The 22,450-nt window shown below is 43.7% G+C and overlaps 1 protein-coding gene across 9 annotated transcripts in view; it reads left to right on the plus strand.

Moving 5' to 3' along the window:
- The first annotated feature begins 341 nt into the window (after positions 1-341).
- ULK4 (unc-51 like kinase 4) overlaps positions 342-22,450 on the plus strand; it is a 370,052-nt gene continuing 347,943 nt past the window's right edge. For 2 of the 9 annotated variants that reach the window (XM_053265061.1, XM_053265067.1), the window contains exons 1-13: positions 745-1,050; positions 2,317-2,512; positions 3,308-3,407; positions 6,749-6,888; positions 7,000-7,162; positions 8,576-8,677; positions 10,469-10,552; positions 14,890-14,965; positions 15,101-15,196; positions 16,967-17,088; positions 17,599-17,668; positions 18,872-18,977; positions 19,894-19,998. In XM_053265061.1, the coding sequence (XP_053121036.1) occupies positions 2,375-2,512; positions 3,308-3,407; positions 6,749-6,888; positions 7,000-7,162; positions 8,576-8,677; positions 10,469-10,552; positions 14,890-14,965; positions 15,101-15,196; positions 16,967-17,088; positions 17,599-17,668; positions 18,872-18,977; positions 19,894-19,998 (1,302 nt within the window). In that variant the 5' untranslated portion in view covers positions 745-1,050; positions 2,317-2,374. Of the gene's footprint in view, positions 593-740; positions 1,051-1,188; positions 1,429-2,316; positions 2,513-3,307; positions 3,408-6,748; positions 6,889-6,999; positions 7,163-8,575; positions 8,678-10,468; positions 10,553-14,889; positions 14,966-15,100; positions 15,197-16,966; positions 17,089-17,598; positions 17,669-18,871; positions 18,978-19,893; positions 19,999-22,450 lie in introns of those variants that run through there. The other 7 variants (XM_053265063.1, XM_053265069.1, XM_053265068.1 and 4 more) reach the window with 7 other exon arrangements.

A 22,450-nucleotide genomic window follows, 5' to 3' on the forward strand; every position in this document is an offset into this window, starting at 1 on the left:
CAGTACTTGAATTCCGAGGCGGGGACGATGACAGCAGCCCACTCCTTTAACCTCTTCTGACAGCCCCCTTAACTACTACTTTTTAGAAAGCTACAGAAAGTAGTGAGGGGAATCAGGGGTGCAGCTTGCGGATGTAATGAAAGGCAAGGCCACCCCGAACCAACAAGTTCGAGGGCCCCGGCCCCGCCCACCCCACCCGCTAACCTCGCCTTCTGCCTTGTTGCTCCGCTGCGCATCCCTGAAAACGCCACCTGACCTTTGCATAGGGATCCTCTTCCTGCCACCCAGAGCCCCTTTAGCTGCACATTTTCTAGTGTTTTTGCTATTTCAGAAATCGGGCTTTGGGGCAGAGTCTGCAGAGCGGGTCTCGCGCGCCTATTACAGCCCCCTTGGGCGTGGTATTATTACTCGTGAAAGAATCCTCGTCCGCGTTTGCAGCGAGCGTCAACGTGCGTCCATCAGCGTCTCGCTGCCAGCCCTTCCCCAAGCCTAGCTGGAAGGGGCGGGCTAGCATCCCCTGGAAGTACCAACCAAACATAGCAGGATGGAGAGAAGCGTAACTCGAGTAGCCCCTTGCAGACGCGGAAAAAAGGCAAGGGCGGGAGAGACCAGACCTCCTTTGATTTCGAACCCGTCCCCAAGGGGTGGGGAGGGCCCTAAAGAACGGATTGGCGAAGGGCCGGTTTCCATAGTAACGGAGAACAGCCCCTCCTCACGATTCTTGTTTAGGCAGGACGAGGAACATCCGGGAATCGTTCGCGGATATAGGAAGGCGGGAGAGCGCGCGCGAGGAAACATCCAGCGTATGATTGGGAGGGCGTCGCCCCAGTATCTCAACGGGGTGCTCACTGTTGTTTCCGGCGTCTCGCGTCGTCTCTAAGAGACGGAGGAAGGGGTTGGGTTACTTCAAAAGGGGGAAAGCGAGCTTGGCAACGTTGTTTTTCCGAGTCCTGAATATTTATGCAGAAGTCAGCTGTTGTCGAAAGTGGGGGGAAAACACAGTCCGTTCTCACCGGTCGGGCTCCCCACCTCATATGTCCAAGCAGGAAGGTACTAACTTCACCTTAAGTTCCTCACACACACATCGCCCCCCCTCCGCGCCGGCAGGCCATGGAGCAGGCCGGGGGAGGAGGCGGGGTTTGGTCGTTTCGCTTTGCGGTGGCGGCAGATGCTGCTGTCCCCCCCCCCCCCGCCCCCCCGGTCCTCCCAGTGTTCTCTGAAGCAGAATCGAGCTCTTTCTTTTCGTGGGAACAGGTATTTCTTCTTTCCTTTCTTCAAACGGTGGAGGTGCGCGAGTAATGGATCCCTTGCAGTGAGTGTGAGCGGTCTCTCGCGGGCCTTTCCTGCTCCCTGAGCGAGCCCCGCCTCTTGTGCTCCCCACCTCACCCCGCATCGAAGTTGGTCGGGTTGGAGGTTGTGCTCTACCAGGTACAGTTGAGGGATGGCTTGAATGAAGATGCAGCTTCCTCCCCGCCCCCAACCCACGAGGAGCAGCAATCCTCTCTAAAATGGGAATAAGCATGCTATAATCCCACCCCGTTTCATCCATTGACGGAGGCTCAGTGCCTTAATAGCAGTTTAAGAGGCAGACACTCCACAGGTGAAGTGCCCATCACTGTCCTCTTACGCTGGGGAAATGTAGCGGTTTCATTTCCCCCATCACGATACACAGGCACCACGATTTTGCCAAGGAGGAAAGAAGGTGGCAACGACTGCCAAGTTCTCCAAACAGTTGTGCTGTTTTCATTTTTTGTTTTCCTCTTTGGTGGCGCTAGCATTTCTCCCTTCGCTTCAGGAACCGGGCTCGACTATCGGGCATGTATGAAGCTGCCATATTCCGAGTCTGATGACCATTGATCTATCTAGCTCAGTGTTGGAGTTCTCCAAGGTTTTTAGCAGAATTATTTCCTAGCCCTACCTAGGGATGCCAGGGACTGAGCCTGGCACCTTCAGCATGCAAAACAGATGCTCTTCCAGTGAGCTACGCCTCCAACCCAAAGTCCACCCTGAAGGTTCTCCCAATACATTAGAGAGGAGCTCAGCTATGGACCTCTCCCTGAAAGTTGTTTCGTTAGCTTCCCGTTCCTATGTTACATAAATGTTTAGTGAAGGTCCTTAATACTTCCTCAGCTACAGACATAGCTGAGGAGAACAGCAATGATGCTCTTGTGTTTTCTCTGCCTAGTATATTGTGGCTTAAGTTAACCTTGGTTTCCAGATAGGTAAGGTGAGACCTTTTGTGTTTGCTGCATGCTGTACCAAGAATTAAGATGTCCACTTTTCATATATTCTAGTTGCTTTCCTTTTGTTTTAAAGGTGGTGTTTGTTACAGAATTGGTTGTCTTAATTTGATGAGTGCAATACCACTTTCATCATGGAAAACTTTATTTTGTATGAAGAGATTGGAAGAGGAAGCAAGACAGTTGTTTATAAAGGCAGAAGAAAGGGAACTATTAATTTTGTGGCTATTTTGTGTACCGATAAGTGCAAGAGAGCTGAAATAACAAACTGGGTAAGAATTACTTTATTTTGGGAAGAGATGCATGTTTATTTTAGAACATTTTTTTCCTGCTTTTCAAAGGGTCTCAAAGTGATGTGTATAACAAAAGATAATCCAATGTATGTAATGATGATATTTGCATATGGCTTCAGTAAGACTATTTTAAGTGGTTGACTAACAAGCAGATGGTTGCTGGTTCAAATCCCCACTGCTACTATATTGGGCAGCAGCAATATAGGAAGATGCTGAAAGGCATCATCTTATACTGTGCAGGAGGAGGCAATGGTAAACTTCTCCTGTATTCTACAAAAGAAAACTACAGGGCTCTGTGGGCACCAGGAATAGAAATTGAATTGATGGCACATTTTACCTTTACAGAGTAAGAATACATTCTTTTGTGTATTGGTTTTAAACAAAGGAGCTCATCTTTATGGGATTGATCTCCAACCTTCTTAATATTGAAATCCTCATGAAGGTTTACAGTGAACACTTACCTGTCCTGAAACCTTACACTCTATAAACAGTACCTATTCTCTTACCTTTCCCTAAGAAGAGCTTCTATTTCTCCCCTTCAGTCCAACAGATAACTATCAAGCATATCCTTATAAAAGGGCAACCCCCTTTCCCAAATCAGTCCCCAGCATTTCCTGCTCATTCCCATGCTGCTTCCATGGAGAAATTCCACTGTATCAGATTTTAAACAGTTATCTCCTGGATTCATACTTCTGAAGGAGCTACTGCTATTTCATCATATGCCTGATCCATTACAAACCCACCATCTTGTTATATGTGGTTAATCTGTTACAGGTACGCCTTACACATGAAATTAAGCACAAGAACATTGTAACGTTTCATGAATGGTATGAAACAAGCAACCATCTCTGGCTTGTAGTGGAATTATGCACAGGTAAGAAGATATTATGTATACTTTCAGTGACAGTTTCATAGGGCAGACTTTGTATTGTTTTCTGTTCTAAGCATAAAGTCTGGAATCCAAAATTACTTGTACTAATGCAAGGGCCTTGTGATAACCCAAGAGAATTCCTGACCATTTTCTTTGAACGGTTGACCTTCTGTGTTGCATAATAATCTCTTTTGTGATGCTCTCTTTGGCTATTAAAAAATAGTTTGCCATTCTGCATGGGATACAGGACTGTTTGTGAAAGCCAAGGTGAGTACATACATACCTTCTTAAAGTGTGGAGAAAGTGATCTGAGTACTTTTACATTCTATGTAAAAATGTAGCAGATGTGCATTCAGACCACATTTACTACACTTTAGAATCTGACCCTGGGCAAAGCTGCTGCTGCTTGTTATGAAGATGAGGATCCAATAAGATAGTATCTTAGGGCTTGGGAATGCCAGGCTGGATTTTTGACTTTATTCCTTTGAATGAGAGACACCCACACAATATTGCAAACTGCTTTGAAAGCTCCACTCACTTTCAAAATATGCTTATGTGGCAGAGATGTCTGAAAAAATAACACTTTGGATCTAGGATGAATTTTTTAAGCTAGTTCTTTGCAGAAAGAAACTGCGATTCATGTTAACTAAATTGGGTGCTATATAACAACAACAACAACAGCGTAGGGGTCACAGAAATCACCATCAGCCAATTACAAAAAGCAGCTTTACTGGGAACAGCCTATATTCTGCAACGATATCTATAACAATTGACAATAAAATTCAGCCATCCCAGGTCCTTGGGAAGGACTCGATGTCTGGATAAAACAAACCAGTCAATAACACCTGTCTGACTGTGTAAACAAGATAATAATAATAATAGTAATATGAACTCAGGTTCTTTGTAATTTTGGAATTTGCATACTTGCTGTAATATTGCACCATATTTTTCTAATCCTCTCTAATAAAACGCTTGGTGTCCGTCCGTGGACGGACACCAAGCGTGCGTTCGTGCCTCCCTGCCCTGTTCTGCGCCTGCGCAAAGCGCAGGCGCAGAACAGGGCAAGGGAGACATGAGGGCCGGCACCCGGTGGCCATCTTGGGCGGCCAGAAGCGACCGCCCCGAAGAAGCCGGGAATGCGGGGAAGGAGGAGACTGGCCGAGGCGGCAGCGCGGCCAAGGCGGCGGTGGAGCCGCGCCGCTGAAGCCGGGCGGGGGGAGGAGGTGACGGCAGAGCCGCCGCCGAGGCCTGGCACCGCCGCCGCAGCCAGGCGGCTGCGAGTCCTTGGGGCCCTTGCCCGTCCGGGGAGACCGGCCGGGAATGTGAGGCGGGGGCGGACCGGACCGGCAGCGGCGCCCCCAGAGTCTGCCCGGCCACCGCCACCGCCCACTCTCCCGCCCTCCCAGCTGCCCACATACTCCTTCCCCGCCCCCCCCGCAAATGATTAAGGGCCAAAACGGCCCAGAAGAATGCCTCCGCGGCCGCCGCCATGGCCGCCAACCGCCCTCCCAGCTGGCCGAGACTTCCTTACCCAGAGCAGCCCGCGACAGTCGGGCGATCAAAAATCCATTTTTTGCGAAGAAGAGAGGAGCTCCGGAACAGAGCTCCTCTCTGTGCTAAGCCAATGCCCAAACTGCTGCTATGGACGCAAAGGACGCCTATTGCGTCCTTTGCGTCCATAGCAGCAGTTTGGGCATTGGCTTAGCACAGAGAGGAGCTCTGTTCCGGAGCTCCTCTCTTCTTCGCAAAAAATGGATTTTTGATCGCCCGACTGTCGCGGGCTGCTTTGGGTAAGGAAGTCTCGGCCAGCTGGGAGGGCGTGGGGGGGGGAGGCCAGAGGAAGTGGGGCGGGGGGGGAACTCTCCCCTACTAGCGCCCGTTATCACAACGGGCCTGAAACACTAGTATACTATAATCCAGAGAGAGATGGAGGCAACCCGCATATTTGTTATGTTAGAAGCTGTGTAATTAGATGTGCTCGTGTACCTCCTAGAGTTGTCTTATTTTGAGTGTTGCCTCTACAGAAAAAAAATGGGACAAAAGAATCAATACTTGCTGTGCTCTTAGTTAGAGATGTGAAGGCTTGGGGGCGGGGGGAACTCCAAGGAAAAACCTTCAGAACCTGGTCTGTTTGAAGACTCTGACTAGAATAAGCCAGGATTGACCAGTTAAGAAAGTCCTGGCTTCTTGTTCTTGTTCTAAACCAGGACCAGATGTATAATCCTTCTTCCTTTGATTGATTGATTGATTGATCATTTTTCTATACCACTTTTGTGTGCAAAGGGGATGGGGGAGTATATGTGCCTGTTGTGCAAAATCAAGATTTAGTCTTGGCTCTGTGTGATTTCCAAGAAATAGAGAGCTCTTGAACATTAGAGAAGGGCATCTCCTTAGAGCTTGCCTTGGACAGGTTCTACCTCCCTCCAACCAGTAAACTGGAAGAAGATTGAAAGCGTGATTGTGCTTGTAGTGTGTATACTTGCTAGGGATGTGCCCAAAGGTGATTCGTCACTGGCGAGGGCGGTACTTCAAGGGCGGCCAAAACCTCCCCCAGAGCCAAAGCATTCAGAGGCCTTTATAATGGCCTCTGAAACGTTTCGGGCTCAAGCCTAATACTTGCCCACTGTTACCTCTGGTAAATGGGTGTTGCAGATGGTTTCTATTTTGTTTTTGTGTCCCTAGTTTTTCAATTGGGAAAAACTTAGTTTTATCCTTTCTGCTCCATCTTCAACATGAAATATATTTGTAATTTTTGTTTGAATAAAACTAAGTTATTAACACTTTTTAATTTCATAAACAGTGTATGTTTGGGTTATATATAATGCATTTTTAAAAATAATGTGAGTTTAATTTTAATAAGAAAATAAACACTACATATTTCCCTCCAACAAATTTGTTTGTTTTTCTGGAAAAAAACAGAAAACATGTTTTTTCCCATGGCACTCTGAAAAGCAGTGCATCAGAGCAATGATAAGGGAAGAACTTTCCTGGTGCTTGCATGGTAGCATCAGTGCTTTTTTCCTGGCAGATGTGGGAAGCCTTCCTCATCTTCTGAAGGTGCTGCTGTTGATTGCCCTGTTGTCCCACTACAGGTGCGGAGGACATAAATAAGGGTGGGGGTCAATAAGGAGCTGCCAAAACGGAGAATGGAACTTGGAGAAGAACTTGAAGAGCTTGAGATTTTGCTTCCTCTTGAGAGTGGGTGGGGGAGTTTCTGGGCTCCAAGAGCCCAGAGCCGAAATCTTGTCAACTTTGCCAATATCCCTATTACATATAAATCATGTACTGTATAGTCTTACACATCTTTTTTACATCAAGAGTGATTATCAATAAATGTCTTTCAGGTGGGTCACTAGAAATGGTAATTGCTCAGGATCAACATCTACCTGAAGATGTTGTGAGAGAATTTGGTATTGATTTGGTTACTGGACTCCGTCATATTCATGATCTTGGAATTCTCTTTTGTGACCTTACACCTGGAAAAGTAAGAGAAAATGTTTTCGTTGGGTAAATGATTTCCTGAAAACTGCTAAAGCCTGTATTTAGTTTTGTTAAAAATACACAAATTGTTATTTATTTGTATTTAATATTATAGATTCTCCTGGAAGGGCCTGGTACCCTGAAGTTCAGCAACTTCTGCTCATCTAAAGCAGAGGGCGAAAACCTGGAAGATTTTTTTGCTTTAATTGGAACAGAGGAAGGGGGAGGTGATAGTGGTGAGAAAACAGAACCAAGAAATCTGAAAAACAAATCCAGCGGTATGTTGTAACATATGGAAACGGTAGCTAAAGGCAAAGAGATGTAATTAAAATTGTATAATGGTTGTCTTAAAATTTGAAATGGAGGGGGTAACTTGGTGGCCATTTTACCTGTCTTTCTGAAAGCAATCATATTATACTTGGGTAAAAGATTGGTAATTGTGCCTTAGAGTAACTGGTTAAACAGTGTGCCAATCTGGGCAGCTGCATTCCTAAGGGGTAAGAGCAATATTGTTACTTGACTGTGAGTTTTATCAGGTAGTGCTGGATGCTGGTACTTTCTCTGGCAGCCCTTCCTGTTTTGCATGAAGTGCTTGCCCCTCTTGGGTGTCTCCCGGCCTAGCCATCACAATGCAGGTCTACACAAAGAACATCTGGGTTTATGTAGCTTTCTCTTCTTGACTGCTTGTTAGTCTGTGATTATTGGAGCTACTCTTTGTTAGGGATGTGCACAGAACTGGTTTGGAGGCCCTTTATGGGTCTCTGAACGGGTTCGAACGGCGAGTGGGTTCAGCTGGTTCGAAGGCAGCGGGGGTGTTCTGCTTTAAGGCGGAGAGGGTGCACTTAGTCCTCCCTCCGCTTCCCCCCCGCCGGCGCTCCGTGTTTTAAAAGTCCACCAGGGCGGCAGTGTACCTCCCTGCCGCCCTGTTGCCACCTTTACCAGAAGTAGGTGGAAGTATCCGATGCACAAGTGTGTGCAGATGCATTGGATACTTCCACCTACTTTCAGTAAAGGGGGGCGAGCGGAGGGAGGGGTAAGTGCACCTTTGAGCCTCCCCGCCTAGTTCTGTGCACTTCCCTATTCTGTGTGAGTGTAGTTCCCAGCTACATAATTACAGCATTAGAAGTAAGTTTCTCTGAAATCTAGTGGGTTTTCAAGAAATGGGTTTTAGATAGAGTGTTATAGTGACTTTTGAAAGACTATCTGTTAGCACCCCTAACACCCCTTCCACCAAGGGATCAAACTGCTGGGAGCTATTGGCACCATCTTTGCAAGGTGAGAGGAAGCACCTGCCCTCTCTGGGTGCCAATATCCTGTTGCTCAGAACATCTCCAGGGTAAAGGGACTATTCTCCTGTGGCTGCTATGGGCCCAGCAAGGCAAAATCAGCAAAATGAGGGCTATGGGCTGCACTTCTTTATATTGTTGTTCCTTTGTACTGCCATCAGCTTGCTTCACTGAGAGTCTTGAGAACCAGGAGCTACAGATACCTCTGCCCATTGAGGCCTAAAAGATTCAAAGAATGTCCACTTCAGGGAGTGCAGATTACATTCTTGTGAAAACTTTAGAATTAAGATGTATAAGAATATTTTGTTACTTAGTTTTGTTATCTAAACAGCTTTAAGAACTTTTTTTGTTGAGATGTGGTATATTAATATTCAGTCAGTCACTGCTGATTATTTTATTTGGCAGGTTCATCAACATACCTTGCTCCAGAAGTGATCAAGGGAGCTGACTTCTCTGTAGCCAGTGATCTGTGGTCATTGGGCTGTTTGCTATATGAAATGTTTTCAGGTATTATGATGAACATAATAGTAAATCACATTACAGTATTCATTTTATAAATATTAATATTCAGAAATTGTTATTCTGTTGTACTTTGGCTAGTCTTGTGTTCTTCATTAGAATAAAGAGTTTTGAGCTCTTTAAACCTCCCCGTGTGCCAGTTGAGAAGCACACAGGCTGCTCCAGGGAAGTTTATAATTAAAATGCATAGAGACAGGTGGAAAATAACAATTTAATCTCAAAATCATGCATTAAAGAAATAGCTTCTCCCCTTGTTCTCTACAGCTAGATTGGAGCAGTTGTTGTAGACCACCCCCATGATAACATGAACTGGCAGATAAAATCATAAATTGCATCCCAAATTACTGTTCTGCCAAGAGGTGCTGCCATCATGATGCACCCTGTAGGATTTGTCTGCTGTAGGACTTTATCATATTGCAAGGAGTGGCTTTGGAGTGTTTCTAAATATCTTAGTGAAGGTGGAAGGAGACTTGCTGACAATATAGTATGTTAGGGTCAAATTAGATGAGTTTTTTAACAGGGGATTTATAATTGGATCTTCTGGTAATTTTTTAAAAAAATCACTCATCTCAAAACCTTGCCTCTTCTTCAGCAGGGCACAGTGTTCCAGAGGCGGAGGCGGGGGCTGGTATTAAATCTGGAAAAAAGTCCTCTCCTTCAGTGCTGTAACTGAGATCCATTGTACCCTCTGGTGGCTGTTTTGTATGTGTATTTTTAAATATAGGAAACAGCAGGGAGGTGTGATCACAGATATTCCAGTTTGTTCTTGTCTAGTTTGGCCTTAGTGTAAACTGACTGATTTCTCTATGCATGAGCAGTGAAAAATTCCCCAAATGGCTTTCGTCACATAAAATACTAAAACAGTATTTAGATAAGAGACTGCAACTTTTTCAGATAGAAACAATCCCTTGGAGGAAGGATTGCAGTTCCCTTATCAAGCACATTTGTTCATTAAGGTCACTCAGTTTAGAATGGGCATCAATGCAACTTGAAACCTTTTTGAACTTTTTATGACCTGAATTTAAAACTACCCCCTAAATAATAACACAAAATCTAGTATGCCAGTAAAACAAAAGTTGACCTGTTACAATTAAACAATTTTTATATATAAACTGCTGCATTCTCTGAACTCAAATAAATTCTTAGTGAGGTATATTTTTGGTTATTGATTTATAATTGAGCGTTTAAGAGGGAAAAGGTCCACTTGTTTTGCTGTTACATAGTTGGTTTCCCCCTTACATTACATTAAAAAACAGCAATACATTATTAACCCAGTAGTACTGAAAAAGCTGAACAGTACTAAGAAACTGTATAGGCACAGCATACAGGAGGCCCTCTAATATTGCGAGGGTAATGTTTGCAGAAAGTTCCATGTACGTTGAAATCGCAATATTGGAATGCTTGACCTAACCCCCAAAATGGGTTTAGATTCCTTAGCTAGCATGTGTAGTTGGATATTGAAACTTTAAACCTCCCTGTGTGCCAGTTGAGAAGCACACAGGCTGCTCCAGGGAAGTTTAAATATCCACTCTTGTGTGCCATCTTAGAAGCGGGCAAGGGTGGATATTGAAACTTTTAAACCTCCTGGAACAGTCTGTGTGTCAGCTGAGAAGCATGCAGGCTGCTCTGTAGGGTGGGGTGTGTCTGTGAATGTTTAAATATCCACATGTGGATATTTAGTATCCACCAATTTAAACCAGCTTTAAAAATCCAGGGTTAATACTTATTTTGAAGCATATTCAGGTTTTGATGCAATCTGCTCCACTCTTATATTTGTAGGAAGACCTCCATTCTTCTCAGAAAGCTTTACAGAATTAACAGAACATATTTTACATCATGATCCTTTCTTGCCTAGAGAACAAGGTATTCTTGACTCTGTGTGTGTGTGTGGTTTTTTTTTTTTTACCCCATCAGGTTTAATTAAATTATTCTTATATAGGGGGCAAAAGTAAAGGTAAAGTGTGCCGTCAAGTCGATTTCAACTCCTGGTGCCCACAAAGCCCTGTGGTTTTCCTTTGATAGAATACAGGAGGGGTTTACCATTGTCTTCTCCCACACAGTATGAGATGATGCCTTTCAGCATTTTCCTATATAGCTGCTGCCCAATATATTACCAGTGGGGGTTCGAACCAGCAACCTTCTGTTTGTTAGTCAAGCATTTCCCCGCTGCTCCACATAAGGTGACAAAGGGGGGCAAAAGTACATAAGGTATTATCAAGTTTGCTTTGAAGTGGGGTAGTTACCAACTTTTGTTACTATGTTTTGGCTTAACGTGAAGAAATTAACTCAAGATCCTTTTGGATCTCTCAATGGCTTTTGATACCATTGACCACTGTATTTTTCTTCATCGTCTGTAAGGACTGGGTATAGGGGGCACTGCTTTGCAGTGGTTCCACTCATACCTCTCAGGTATATTACAGAAGGTGTTACTTGGAAACCGCTGCTCTACGTAGCGAGGGCTCCATCTTGTCTCCAATGCTTTTTAACATATACATGAACCCGCTGGGAGAGATAATCAGAGGATTTGGTGCAGGGTGTTATCAGTACGCTGATGACACCCACATCTGTTTCTTCATGTCATCTTTATCAGGCAATGGCATAACTTCCCTAAATGCCTGCTTTGAGGCAGTAATGGGCTGAATGTGAGATAACAAACTGAGACTGAATCCAAACAAGACGCTCATTGTGGGAAGCTGCAGTTCAGGAAATGGGACAGATCTGCCGGTTCTGGATGGGGTTACACTCCCCTGAAAGGAAAAGGTCCACAGTTTGGGAGTACTTCTGGACCTAACTCTCTCTTTGATACCTCCGGTGGAGGCAGTGGGCAGGAGTGCTTTCTATAGGCTTAGGCTGGTTTGCCAGCTGTGCCCTTTCCTGTAAGTGAGTGAATTTAAGACTGGTGCACATGCTAGTAACCTCCAGGCTTGACTACTGCAATGCACTCTACGTGGGTCTGCCTTTGTATGTAGTCCGGAGATTGCAATTGGTGCAGAATGCTGCTGCCAGATTGGTCTCCGGGACATCTCAAAGACACCATATCACTCTGGTTTTTAAAAGAACTACACTGACTACAAATAGGTTTCTGTGAAAAATACAAAGTGCTGGTTATTACCTATAAAGGCCTTAATGGCTTGGGCCCAGGATATTTAAGAGAATGCCACCTTTATTATGAACCCCACAGCCTATTAAGATCTTCAGGGGAGGTTCATCTGAGGGTGTCACCAGCTCATCTGGTGATGACCCAGAGGCAAGCCTTCTCTGTAGTTTCCCCAGAGCTGTGGAGCATACTTCCTGCTGAAATTAGAGCTGCTCCCTTCATGTTGGCTTTTAGGAAACATCTAGGAACACATCTCTTCAGCCAAGATTTTTAGTGCTTTAGCAGTTTTATGGATAGTTATTTTAATTTGAAGTTTTAAGTTTTAGTTGTAAAGTTTCTTGGTTTGTGTTGTTGTCAACCTACTAGAGACTGGGTGGTATACAAATATGTTAAATAAAGAAACAAACAAATAAATAAAACTTTGGTGCAAACCAGCATACAGCCAAATTATAAACTAAGGCAATGAGAATGATGATCTTGTACCCCCAGTATTAGGACTCTCAGAAGGGTCTGGTAGAGTACAGACACATACCTTAAAAGCAAAGCCAAGTTTTATTGAGTAACAGACATTCACAGATTAAAAGTGGTAGTTAGTGCTTCAGTAAGGTTTCTGGCAATGATTTCAGTTATCTCCCTTTAAGGGGTTACTGCTCTGAGAATGGTTCTGAGCTGCCTCCAGTTCACTTTCAAGAGTTAGTGCTAAGGGATAAGGGACCAAGTTGGGATGATAGGTAAGAAAGCTAGTAAAGACAGAGACACAGATCTATAGCTACCTCTCCTAGGTTGAAGATTGAGTTTCGAGGGTTGTAGATGCAGGCTTCCTTCACGGAAAGGAGGTGTAGTTCTTTTGTTGTGGGGAGCCAAGTGGCGAGACTCTAGGCCACAGGGCAAGGCGGTGTGCTGAGCATGGGCTGAGCTCTGATTTCCCAGGGAGGCACTCCAAAAGATCTCCCAGGGAAAAGGGAAGAGAGAAACTAAAGTGTACTATGCAAGCTACCAGTTATCTAGATATCTTGTAGCTATATCATCCTTGTCCTAGTCGCTATATCTTGTCGCTATATCATCCTTGTCCTGTGTGTCCTGCACAGACAAATTGAGATGTCCTTGGGACGGTGGCAACAGCAAAACAAATGATGTGCAAAACATTCCAAAGTGTATGTGTACTCCAAGAGTACGCATGAATGGAACCTGACCTAGTTCCAAAATGTACGTGTACCCCAAGAACAAAGGGGCAAGAGAGGGTCTTATAGCTGACAAGTTGCCTGGGGGCATGATCCTGGGTGTGTCCATTGTTCTGTATATTAGCGATAGTCATAAACAAAAGGTTTGGCACCCGGTCAGGGTTGTTGGATAATAAGTTTCTTTCAGGAATTCTCTAGGAATTTCTTCCCAAACAAAGGAAAAGCAAGGATGATATAGCAACAACTTGAGGGGTGGAAGCAATTTCCAGCAAAAGGATTAATTCTCTGTTTCTTATCTGTGGGTGTGGGCAGGTTTGACCTTGCCATTATGTTCATTAAGAGAGAGAGACTCCCTCCCAGTCTCATGAGTGAACGAGTTTCATCTATTCTGAAAGACTCTGTGTGTGCCCAGAGGCAGTGAACACTCCCAGTGGTATTTGCAATCCCACTGATAATCTGGGGGCACCAGAAACACACAATCAGAAAGACTGATCTTTTTCTCTATTGACTTGGAGAGATGTGTCTAGGTGAGGTCTCAACTAGCAGCAGAGGCGACAATATGGTTATTATGAAAAGCCAAGATTAAATCACAGATGCACAGGGTTGCAATTAAGCCAGGTGGGCGTGGCAACAATGGCTGTTTTTACTCATCAGGAGAAGTCCAAGAAGGAAATCTTTCAGAAACTTATTTTATACTCTAAAATAATTAATGTAAAATGTAGCTAGCAGGAAGCTTTAAGGGCCAGCATATTTCTTTTTAATGATGGCTTCTGACAACCTTTGGACACAACATTCAGTATTTCTCTTTGTAGTCACATCTTTGCCAGTGCATCAAATCCTTATAAGAGAGTCCTGAGCAGCTAGGATATTTTAAGAACCTGAACATCTCAAGCTTTGTTGTTTAACATTTTATTTTTATTAATAAAAACATCCACCCCTCCTTAATACAGACGTTTAAAAAATGTTCTAATTAAACATTTAAATTAAATAATTAATTCAAATTAAATTAATAAATAATGGGTTTTACGTCTAGCCACTCTAGTCCCACTACCAGCACATTACTGAGCAAGTGCAATCTTCTGTCAGGCTTACATTTGGAAGCAGTTTAGTGTGACGGACATCCCCTTGTGACCAAAGGTGTCTTAGTATGATGCATATCTCCATATGTCCAAAAATGCCATGGAAGTGACTTGCAGGCAATTGAAAGAAGACAGGAAGCAAGCACTGGAAAGCTGTTATTAGTAGTGCCTCGGTGTGATGGATGGAGAGTGGAAGTGATTTGGTAGAAGAACTGGCTGGTAGAAGAACTGAAAAGTGGAAAGTGTTGGCTAAAATAAATCCTAGATTTGGGGTTGTGCAGTTGTCATTTCATGGCACATTGAGAAGGACAAACATTTGCTGGATTTTGTAAAAGTGGACTTGTAGATGGTGACTAGCTAACGTAATATATATATGTTTCTAATAGACATTTTTAAAATAATTGGCTTCGCTGCAGGAGCAATTTGAAACAGCTTTGTTGTCTGTTGAAAGCAATTTAAAACAGCTTTTGTCTTTTAAAGAATCTGAAAGCAGGATCAATCTGAAAGCTTATGTATATAGTACCTTCTAATGAGGGTAGAATCAAGCTTGTTGCCACCTAGGTTTTCCCAGTGAAATCGTTTGTGGGACATGCACTCTCCCCCTGCCCCGGGGAAATGAATGAAAAGAATGATCTCCAGCTGTCATCACTGTCACATACATTAGGTACCATTTGTTACAATTATCAATACAGGAAGTAGCTTGATTCTATACATTTCCTCATGAAGATAATGCATGAATTGGTTCTAATTGTATGCTTACAATATTTGCTTGCTTTTAAACTTTAGTGCTTAGTAAAATAATTTTTGTTTACAAACAGAATGTGCAGTGTTGTTATCTTACAGGGTCTGCACCTTTAAAACCATCTCCAGACTTCCTTAGCTTGCTTAAGTCTTTGCTCCAAAAGGATCCTCAGAAGAGGTAAAATGAAAATTTGAAGATCTATTTATAAATGATACACATTTATGTAAAGTGTTTTCAACAGCTGGGGATTTGTGGTATTCAAATGATTGTATAGGAGATTATAACCATTTGCTTGATTTCCTTATATTTAAGACTGACCTGGGCGGAGCTGTTAGAACATCCTTTCTGGAAAGATTGTTTTATCCAAACTCCCAGGGAATCTCTGTCTAGCCAAGACACAAGTTCCAGGTACCGTAGACTACATGAAAACTTTGGATACCATTGTCATTATTACTTTCTGTTTTTGCTTAATGTTTTTGTTCATGAAATGTACATTTTTGGGGGGTAAACAATGCATCTTGTAGCACCTTAAAGACTAACACCTTATTATTGCATAATGTTTTGCAGTCAGAACCCACGGTGTCAGATCTTGCATATTTCTGACAAGTGAGCTCTCAAACCTTATGCCACAATTAATTTGTTAGTCATTGAGGTGCCACAAGACTAAATTTTGTATTTGCTGTGACAGACTATCATGGCTACATCTCTGGAAGTAGTTTACACTCTTGGATGCAGCCCCGTTGTCCCTGTGACTGATTTTGTATTGTGGCACTAAATGGAAAGTGAATAGAATAGTACCTCGGGAAGAACCTCAGGGATTACCCTCATGGGAGTTGGTGTCATCATCACAGTTTTTGGACTGTGGCAATTGAACTGATTTGCTTGCTCCTATCTTACAATTTGGACTGGTAACAATCAGCATGTGTATTGGTATAGTGCCTATGTGGCTTGAGCGTGGAACAACATAGGAACATAGGAAGCTGCCATGTACTGAGTCATACGGTTGGTCTATCTAGCTCAGTATTATCTTCACAGACTGGCAGCAGCTTCTCCAAGGTTGCAGGCAGGAATCTCTCTCAGCCCTGTCTTGGAGAAGCCAGGGAGGGAACTTGAAACCTTCTGCTCTTCCCAGAGCGGATCCATCCCCAGAGGGGAATATCTTACAGTGCTCACACATCAAGTCTCCCATTCATATGCAACCCAGGTGGACCCTGCTGAGCTAAGGGGACAAGTCATGCTTACTACCACAAAACCAGCTCTCCTCTTCATGCAAGACAAGGTCTACATACTAAATTCTGTACGGCATAGTGGCACATCAGGGGCATAGCAAGGTTGGAGTGGGCCCTGGAACAAGAAGTGAAGATGGCCCTTACTATCTTCTCTTTACTGCAGAAGAACTGTAAGGACATGGTGAAAACAAAACAAAGATATTAATCAGGAACAATTTTAAAATTGCTCCTATCCCAAGTATGGTACCATGCCACCCATGGTTGAATGCAGTGGCCTCTTTCTTGCTTTTAGTTCTGCAGATGTGTCTATGATCTTTTTGAATGTCCAGGTTCCTTCCATGTTCATTTTGAATAGACTTAGATGCCTGGCTCTGCTATCCATCTCCCCGCACCATATGCCTACGCTCAGCCCCACCACCAATCACACACATTTTCTCTGGTCGCACTATGGGTCTTCACTCTTCTGCCCTCCTCCTATGTTAATCTTGCCAGATGTCCCTGCTGAGGCAGGCAGACCGACTGAGGCGCTGTTGTGGCTCCTCTTGTTGGGTTCTGCTGGCTGCCTCTGTGTTGTGTGTGCCTGCTTGCTTGCTTATTTACTGGATGAGAAGTGCTCATCTGTACGTGGTGGTAACCTGCTCATCCTGCATGCTGATGAGCCATGGCATAGGGAGTCAGCAGCTGCAGAGACTGAGGAGTGGGAGCATGGGAGGCTTCCCCCTCCCAACTGGCAGCTCTGGAACAAATGTCCGACCGTGTCCCATGGTAACTATGTTCCCGTTGCATGTTGTTTATCTATTTGTTTAAAATGCAACCTTTTAAACTGATGTATAAATAAATGCAGGTATTTATGCAGTAATATTCAACTGTTAAAATTTTTGTCCTAAATAAAATACAGTGAAATCTGTATTGGCTTCAAGGTGCATTTAATTGTCCTTTGTTTCAACAGTGGTGGAAATGGTGAACCATTTACACCTGGAAAGTATAAGGATCACTTAGACAGTCAAGGAAATTCAGACATTAGTATCTCTCCAGGAACAGAAAACAAACTTAACAGATCTTTCAAGCTTGGTAAGATGACAACTTTGTTATGTATTAGTGTAATGGAAAATCAGAACTAAAATGTATGTTTGAAACACTACCTTCTTGTAAACTGTTTGGGTTGGACTAAGTCAGTGTTTCTCAACCACCAGTCTGTGGATTGGTGCTGGTCCGCAAAGCGTTGGGTACCAGTCTGTGAAGCATCACTAATAAAAATCACCCACCCACCCCCCAAAAAACCCAATTTTGGGCCAGCAGGGACCACTGGAATCTCTCCGAAGCTCCTTTCCAGGCAGCCCTCGCTGCTGGATAACATTCATTTCACTTCCTTGAAATGAACATTATCCAGCAGTGAGGGCTGCCTGGAAATGAGCTGCAGAGATCTACCCAAAATTGGGTGCCTGGGCGTGGGGTTGGGGGCAAGAGGGACAACCCCCTTACTAACTGCTGGTCCACAATACTGTGCATGAAAAATGTGCCGGTCCATGACTGCAAAAATGTTCAGAAACACTGGACTAAGTGACACTTACTCTTTGGCAGAAAATCCAGAAGATTTGCGCCCTAAAAGTGCCGTTGATGGTGAATCAAATGAGTCTATATTTCTTCTCAGGTATGAAAAAACCAATAACCAAACACTTATAAAGATACATCCTAAAAACAGTTTTGGAGAGGTGAGGAAATTCTAAATTAGTTGAACTGCAACCCACTTTTTAGAGTAAAAAGTTGTCAAGGGGATTTAAACATAAAGAGAAAAATTGTAAAACTTGCTACTTCCTTGGAAATCTTGTAGTATCAAAATAGTCTGACTTGAACACTTTTGTTATTTGTCGCTTGCATCACTTTGTTCTTTACGTTTGGACTAGCATATATATGAGATATTTGCTATGTAACAAAGTGTGTGCAGTTTCTTTGAGCGATGGAACTCCAATTATATGTGACCTTGGTCTACACCAATTCCATGCAAAGTAGGAGTGGGTCCAGTTTTAAAGGACCATGCAGGCAGGGTGTGGCTAAACCTTCACCCAGAGCCTCCCTGCAGTTTGTGCCCTGATGTCACCTTTATCTCAGTTGAGCCTGGATACTGCAAACAAGTTTATGCTTGGAGGGAGGTAAGCTGTGGGGAGGGTCTTGCACTCCCCACTGGTATGGTCCTTTATTTCACAGTACAGTGGTCCCTCTACTTACGAAATTAATCCGTTCCGAATGCACATTTGTAAGTCGAAAAGTTCGTAAGTCGAAAAGCGGTTTCCCATAGGAATGCATTGGGAACGGATTAATGCGTTCCGGAGCCTAGAAAAAAGACCCAGACCCCCAGTAAGGCTTGCAAACTGCACAGGAACATTTCTTTTCAAGAATAAACAGGCAGTAAACAGGCAGGCAAGTCAAGGAAACCGCATGTAAAATTTGTAAGTCGAGGAAACCCCATCTAAAAATTTGTAAGTCGAGGAAACCCCATCTAAAAATTTGTAAGTCGAAAAAACCGCATCTAAAACCGGATCTAAAACTGCCGTTCGTAACTCGAAAAATACTTATGTCGAGTAGTTCGTAAGTCGAGGGACCACTGTACGAATATATCTAGCTCTAAACAGTCTTTGGCACACCACTTCTGAAAGGTTGCCAAGCCCTGGTTCAGGGTTGTAGCAAAGATAATCTTGGGGAATATTTAATAAAAATACACTAATATGTGGAGAAAAATAATTCAGATCTTGACAGTTCTGCTGTATGAATTTGAGTTGCATAGGGAGTTCAGGATATAGCAAACACTTGGAATTTAATGTTCTGATTTTGTTTGCATGTGTGTACTGTTTTTCAGTTCTCGGCCCACACCTAGAACTAGCACTGGAGTAGAAATTAACAGCGCTGCTGCTGTTCTGACTCCAAATTCAGTACGCACAGCAGCATCTCCATCTTCACTAAAGGTGAGTATAGACTGAATTGGAATGAACTAGAGGCTACAGACTGAGTTCTGTGTGGTCACTGTGCAAAGGCGGCCTGTTGCCCCTCACCGTTTGAGGCAAGTTACGACATGCTGCCTTCTCCCCTTGCCAGTCCTGCCTACAAGCCTGGTGTGGGCGTAGCCTCTCTTTGCTGGCTCCACCTTCTGGATCAGAGACAGGAGCATATACCATTGGTCTTCCCCCTCCTCTTTTGGAGGCATGTATTCTGCTGGCCAGTCGTTCACTGCTGTGTGCTTGCCCCTGCACAAAAAGCAGACAAGTCTGGTGCTGGAAGAGAGAGCATGGCAGCAGCGAGACACAGGAGACAAGGAAACTGGAGGCAGCATGTGCTGCCCGGTACAATGAGGAGTGGCACATGCTGATCTCCGCACAAGGGCTTCACACTACAGCAAGGAACAGGCAGCAAGGATGAAGCCTAAAATTCCTTCTATTGAGTTGTCAGAAGAGTATGGCATTCTACATGTGTGTTGCTGGCTAGGAAACCCCTGTTTGCAAGATGGGTATGAATGGATTGCCTTGAAGTAATACACAGTAGCTGCATAATAATATTTAGCATTTGTATAACACGTTTTGAGTGTGAAAAGCACCTCTCGTATTATCTTGTCATAAGGGTTACATCAAGAAAAGTTGGTATTATCGCAAGGTAAGTAGGTATTAGCACCACATTTACAGCAGGAGAACAGGGTGAGAGGGAGTGGCATGCCTAAGACCACCTATTCAGTAGGCAGAATTGAGCTTTGTACCAGAGAAGTCCCAATTTGCAGTTGAATCTCTTAGCTGCTATGCTATAGCAGCTCTCTCATAATATCTGCTGTGTTTAAATAAAATACTGGACAGAAATGTTTATTATAAATACTTTTATTTGCTCATATTCTAGGATAAAAACACATTCTACAGCCAGCAGGATATAGAATCCAAAGTGAAAGAGCTTATCTACATGGAGTCTGACCTTATTGTAACACCTATTCTTGACAATCCAAAGGTACTATAGAAACTCCTTTCTCCACATAAAGCCTTCTAAAGGAACAACCCTATGCTTGTCTGTTTAGAAGTAAGCTCCATTGAGCTCATTTGGGCTTACTGTCTGGTAACCATGTATAGGATTGCTGTCTAAATAGCATTTTCAAGACATTAACTTGGTTGCACTGCACAGATCTTTAAATCTTATACTTCCATCTAGTGGCCATACTAAACATTTGCAGTTTAATGTGAAACAGTGCTAGGCTGTACAGTTGTAGCATCTGGGTGCTTTCCAGACTGCGAGCTTGAGCGAGGGAGAAAGTGTTATAAAATCCTACGCTAACCCTAGTTGGCTTCAAAACGACAAACTGATTGGCTTTGAGGGGAAAGGAGGAGGAGAGGAGACAACCCCCCAAACAAAGCTGACAAATTGGGGAGGGAGATTGCCGGTAATGCTGGGGAATTGCGGTGGGGAGAAGCGACTTCCGATGGTGCTTTCTACCGGAGCAGTTGTGTTTCTATTAAGCTCCGTCAGCCTCCACCTATTTTGAATCTTTTTTTAAACCTTCTGGGCTTTTTACTGGCATTTTATCTCCGGCCTGGAAGATAGACTATATTTTGACTGCCTCCCTGTAAAAGCTTTGCTGATTATAAGTTATAATGACCAAGAAGAAAAGAACGCGAGCGGCCCTTTCCCCTTCCTCTCCCCCAGACCAGCCTACGGAATGCTCCTCTAAACAACAGAAGCTGGATGCCTTTTTAATTCCTTCAAAGGACAAACCAACTATACCTCTTTATAATCGTTTTGATTTATTGGCTGACCAGGAGGATTTGCAGGAGGATCACCAGGAAGAGGTAATAAATTTCCTTGAGGAAACTTTCCCTGAAATACAAACTAAGGGAAAATTACCTGACCAGAACTTTCTTCTTTCACGATTTTGCTCTCTTACTGCAGCCACGTTGCATTATATAATTCTGATGGCCTCATGCTTAGAATCTAAAATGGATGTTATTTCAAGGGAGTTGTTGCAACAGAGTCTGCCTAATGATGGCCGTAGATCTAAGGCATTCAGCAAAAATGAAGAGACTAGAATATTCGAGTCTCCTTCTCCTTTAACTCATTGTTTGCCCAAGAAAGTCAGTTACAGGCTTGACCCGAATTGCGTTTGCCTCATGACTGGCCACCTGCCATGTAACTTTGATAAATGGACTTACAAAGCTAAGATACTGCAATCTTTACAACAATTAACTAATTTGCAGATTAATCCCAAGGAGCTTTTGAAATATGAACACCTTCAGCCCTCTAGTGCATATAGGAGAATATTATTTACCTTCGCGTCTTCTACAGTGCCTTTGCGGCTAATTAGAAGAAAACTGTATTTGGCCAAATTTGATATTGTGCCACAAAGATGGTTCGTTAATGAGATAATTAACCCACTCTGTGAGAGCCAGAATTCCAGAGTGCATTCTTCTCAAGGCCGTTTTGCCCAGAGATATCAGCAAGCGGCTTTTGCTGCCTCACCCAGTCACCAGACAAACTTCCAAAGAAGACCTGGAAGATTTCAGCATCCTCCTTTCAAGTGGGGGAGTGTATCTCTTCTGAGCAAGAAGTTCAGCCGCCTTCGACACCACCTTTGTCAATGTTACTCTCGGACCCAAATAACAAAGCAGAGATAGATGATCATTTGTCTCAATCTGAGGACCCATTAGTTATGGCTCGCAAACTTGTGGCTTTAGCAGACAACTTGGCTATAATGGAGAGAGGTGACCAAGTACATCAACAACTTAAAGTCAAGGACCCCCAAGTCAGGAAGCCAGGGGTCAACGACCTTATTATGTTAGATAGCACTCAGTCACTCAATGAGGTCGATTCTGTCGGCCACGATATGAATAACTCCTCAGCGGTACCCATTCCATTGACTACTAATTGCTCGCCGCCCATTAAATGGGCGGGTTTGGCAACTGACCCCCATTTTGCTGCTTTTTTCTCTTCCTTGGAACCAAATTCCGTTAACTCTGTGACCCCTCCTTTAGAGACTTCTCAAACTCCATTGGAGTCCAACTCGAACGGTTGTGTTTATACTCAGGATTTAGTCATTATCCCCTCAGAATCCTCTATCATAGTACAGGAATCCAAGAACAACCAACCGTCAGGCTTAATCGCAAAGGCTAACCCTCCAAGAAGCACGGTCCCTGGGGTTATATATCCATCTGTAATTATTCAACGAAATATAGAACCCTTTGAAACTACCGCTCTGGATACGGCCCATCAGCAATCTCCCCTCCCTGAAGAACTATCTTTAGAAGCTACCCCTGTTAAAGGTCTTGGTTCTACTCACAATGTTGCATCGGTGCAGGATTCCTTAGAGCCTGGCATTATATCCAGGATTGGAAATTGACTCAGTGTTTCGACATCTAATGCCTTGAGAATTGTAAATTGGAATATTGCAGGTTTGAAACCTAAACTGTCAGAC

The sequence above is a fragment of the Hemicordylus capensis genome, chromosome 6, assembly GCF_027244095.1.
Source record: "Hemicordylus capensis ecotype Gifberg chromosome 6, rHemCap1.1.pri, whole genome shotgun sequence".
Taxonomy (NCBI): domain Eukaryota; kingdom Metazoa; phylum Chordata; class Lepidosauria; order Squamata; family Cordylidae; genus Hemicordylus; species Hemicordylus capensis.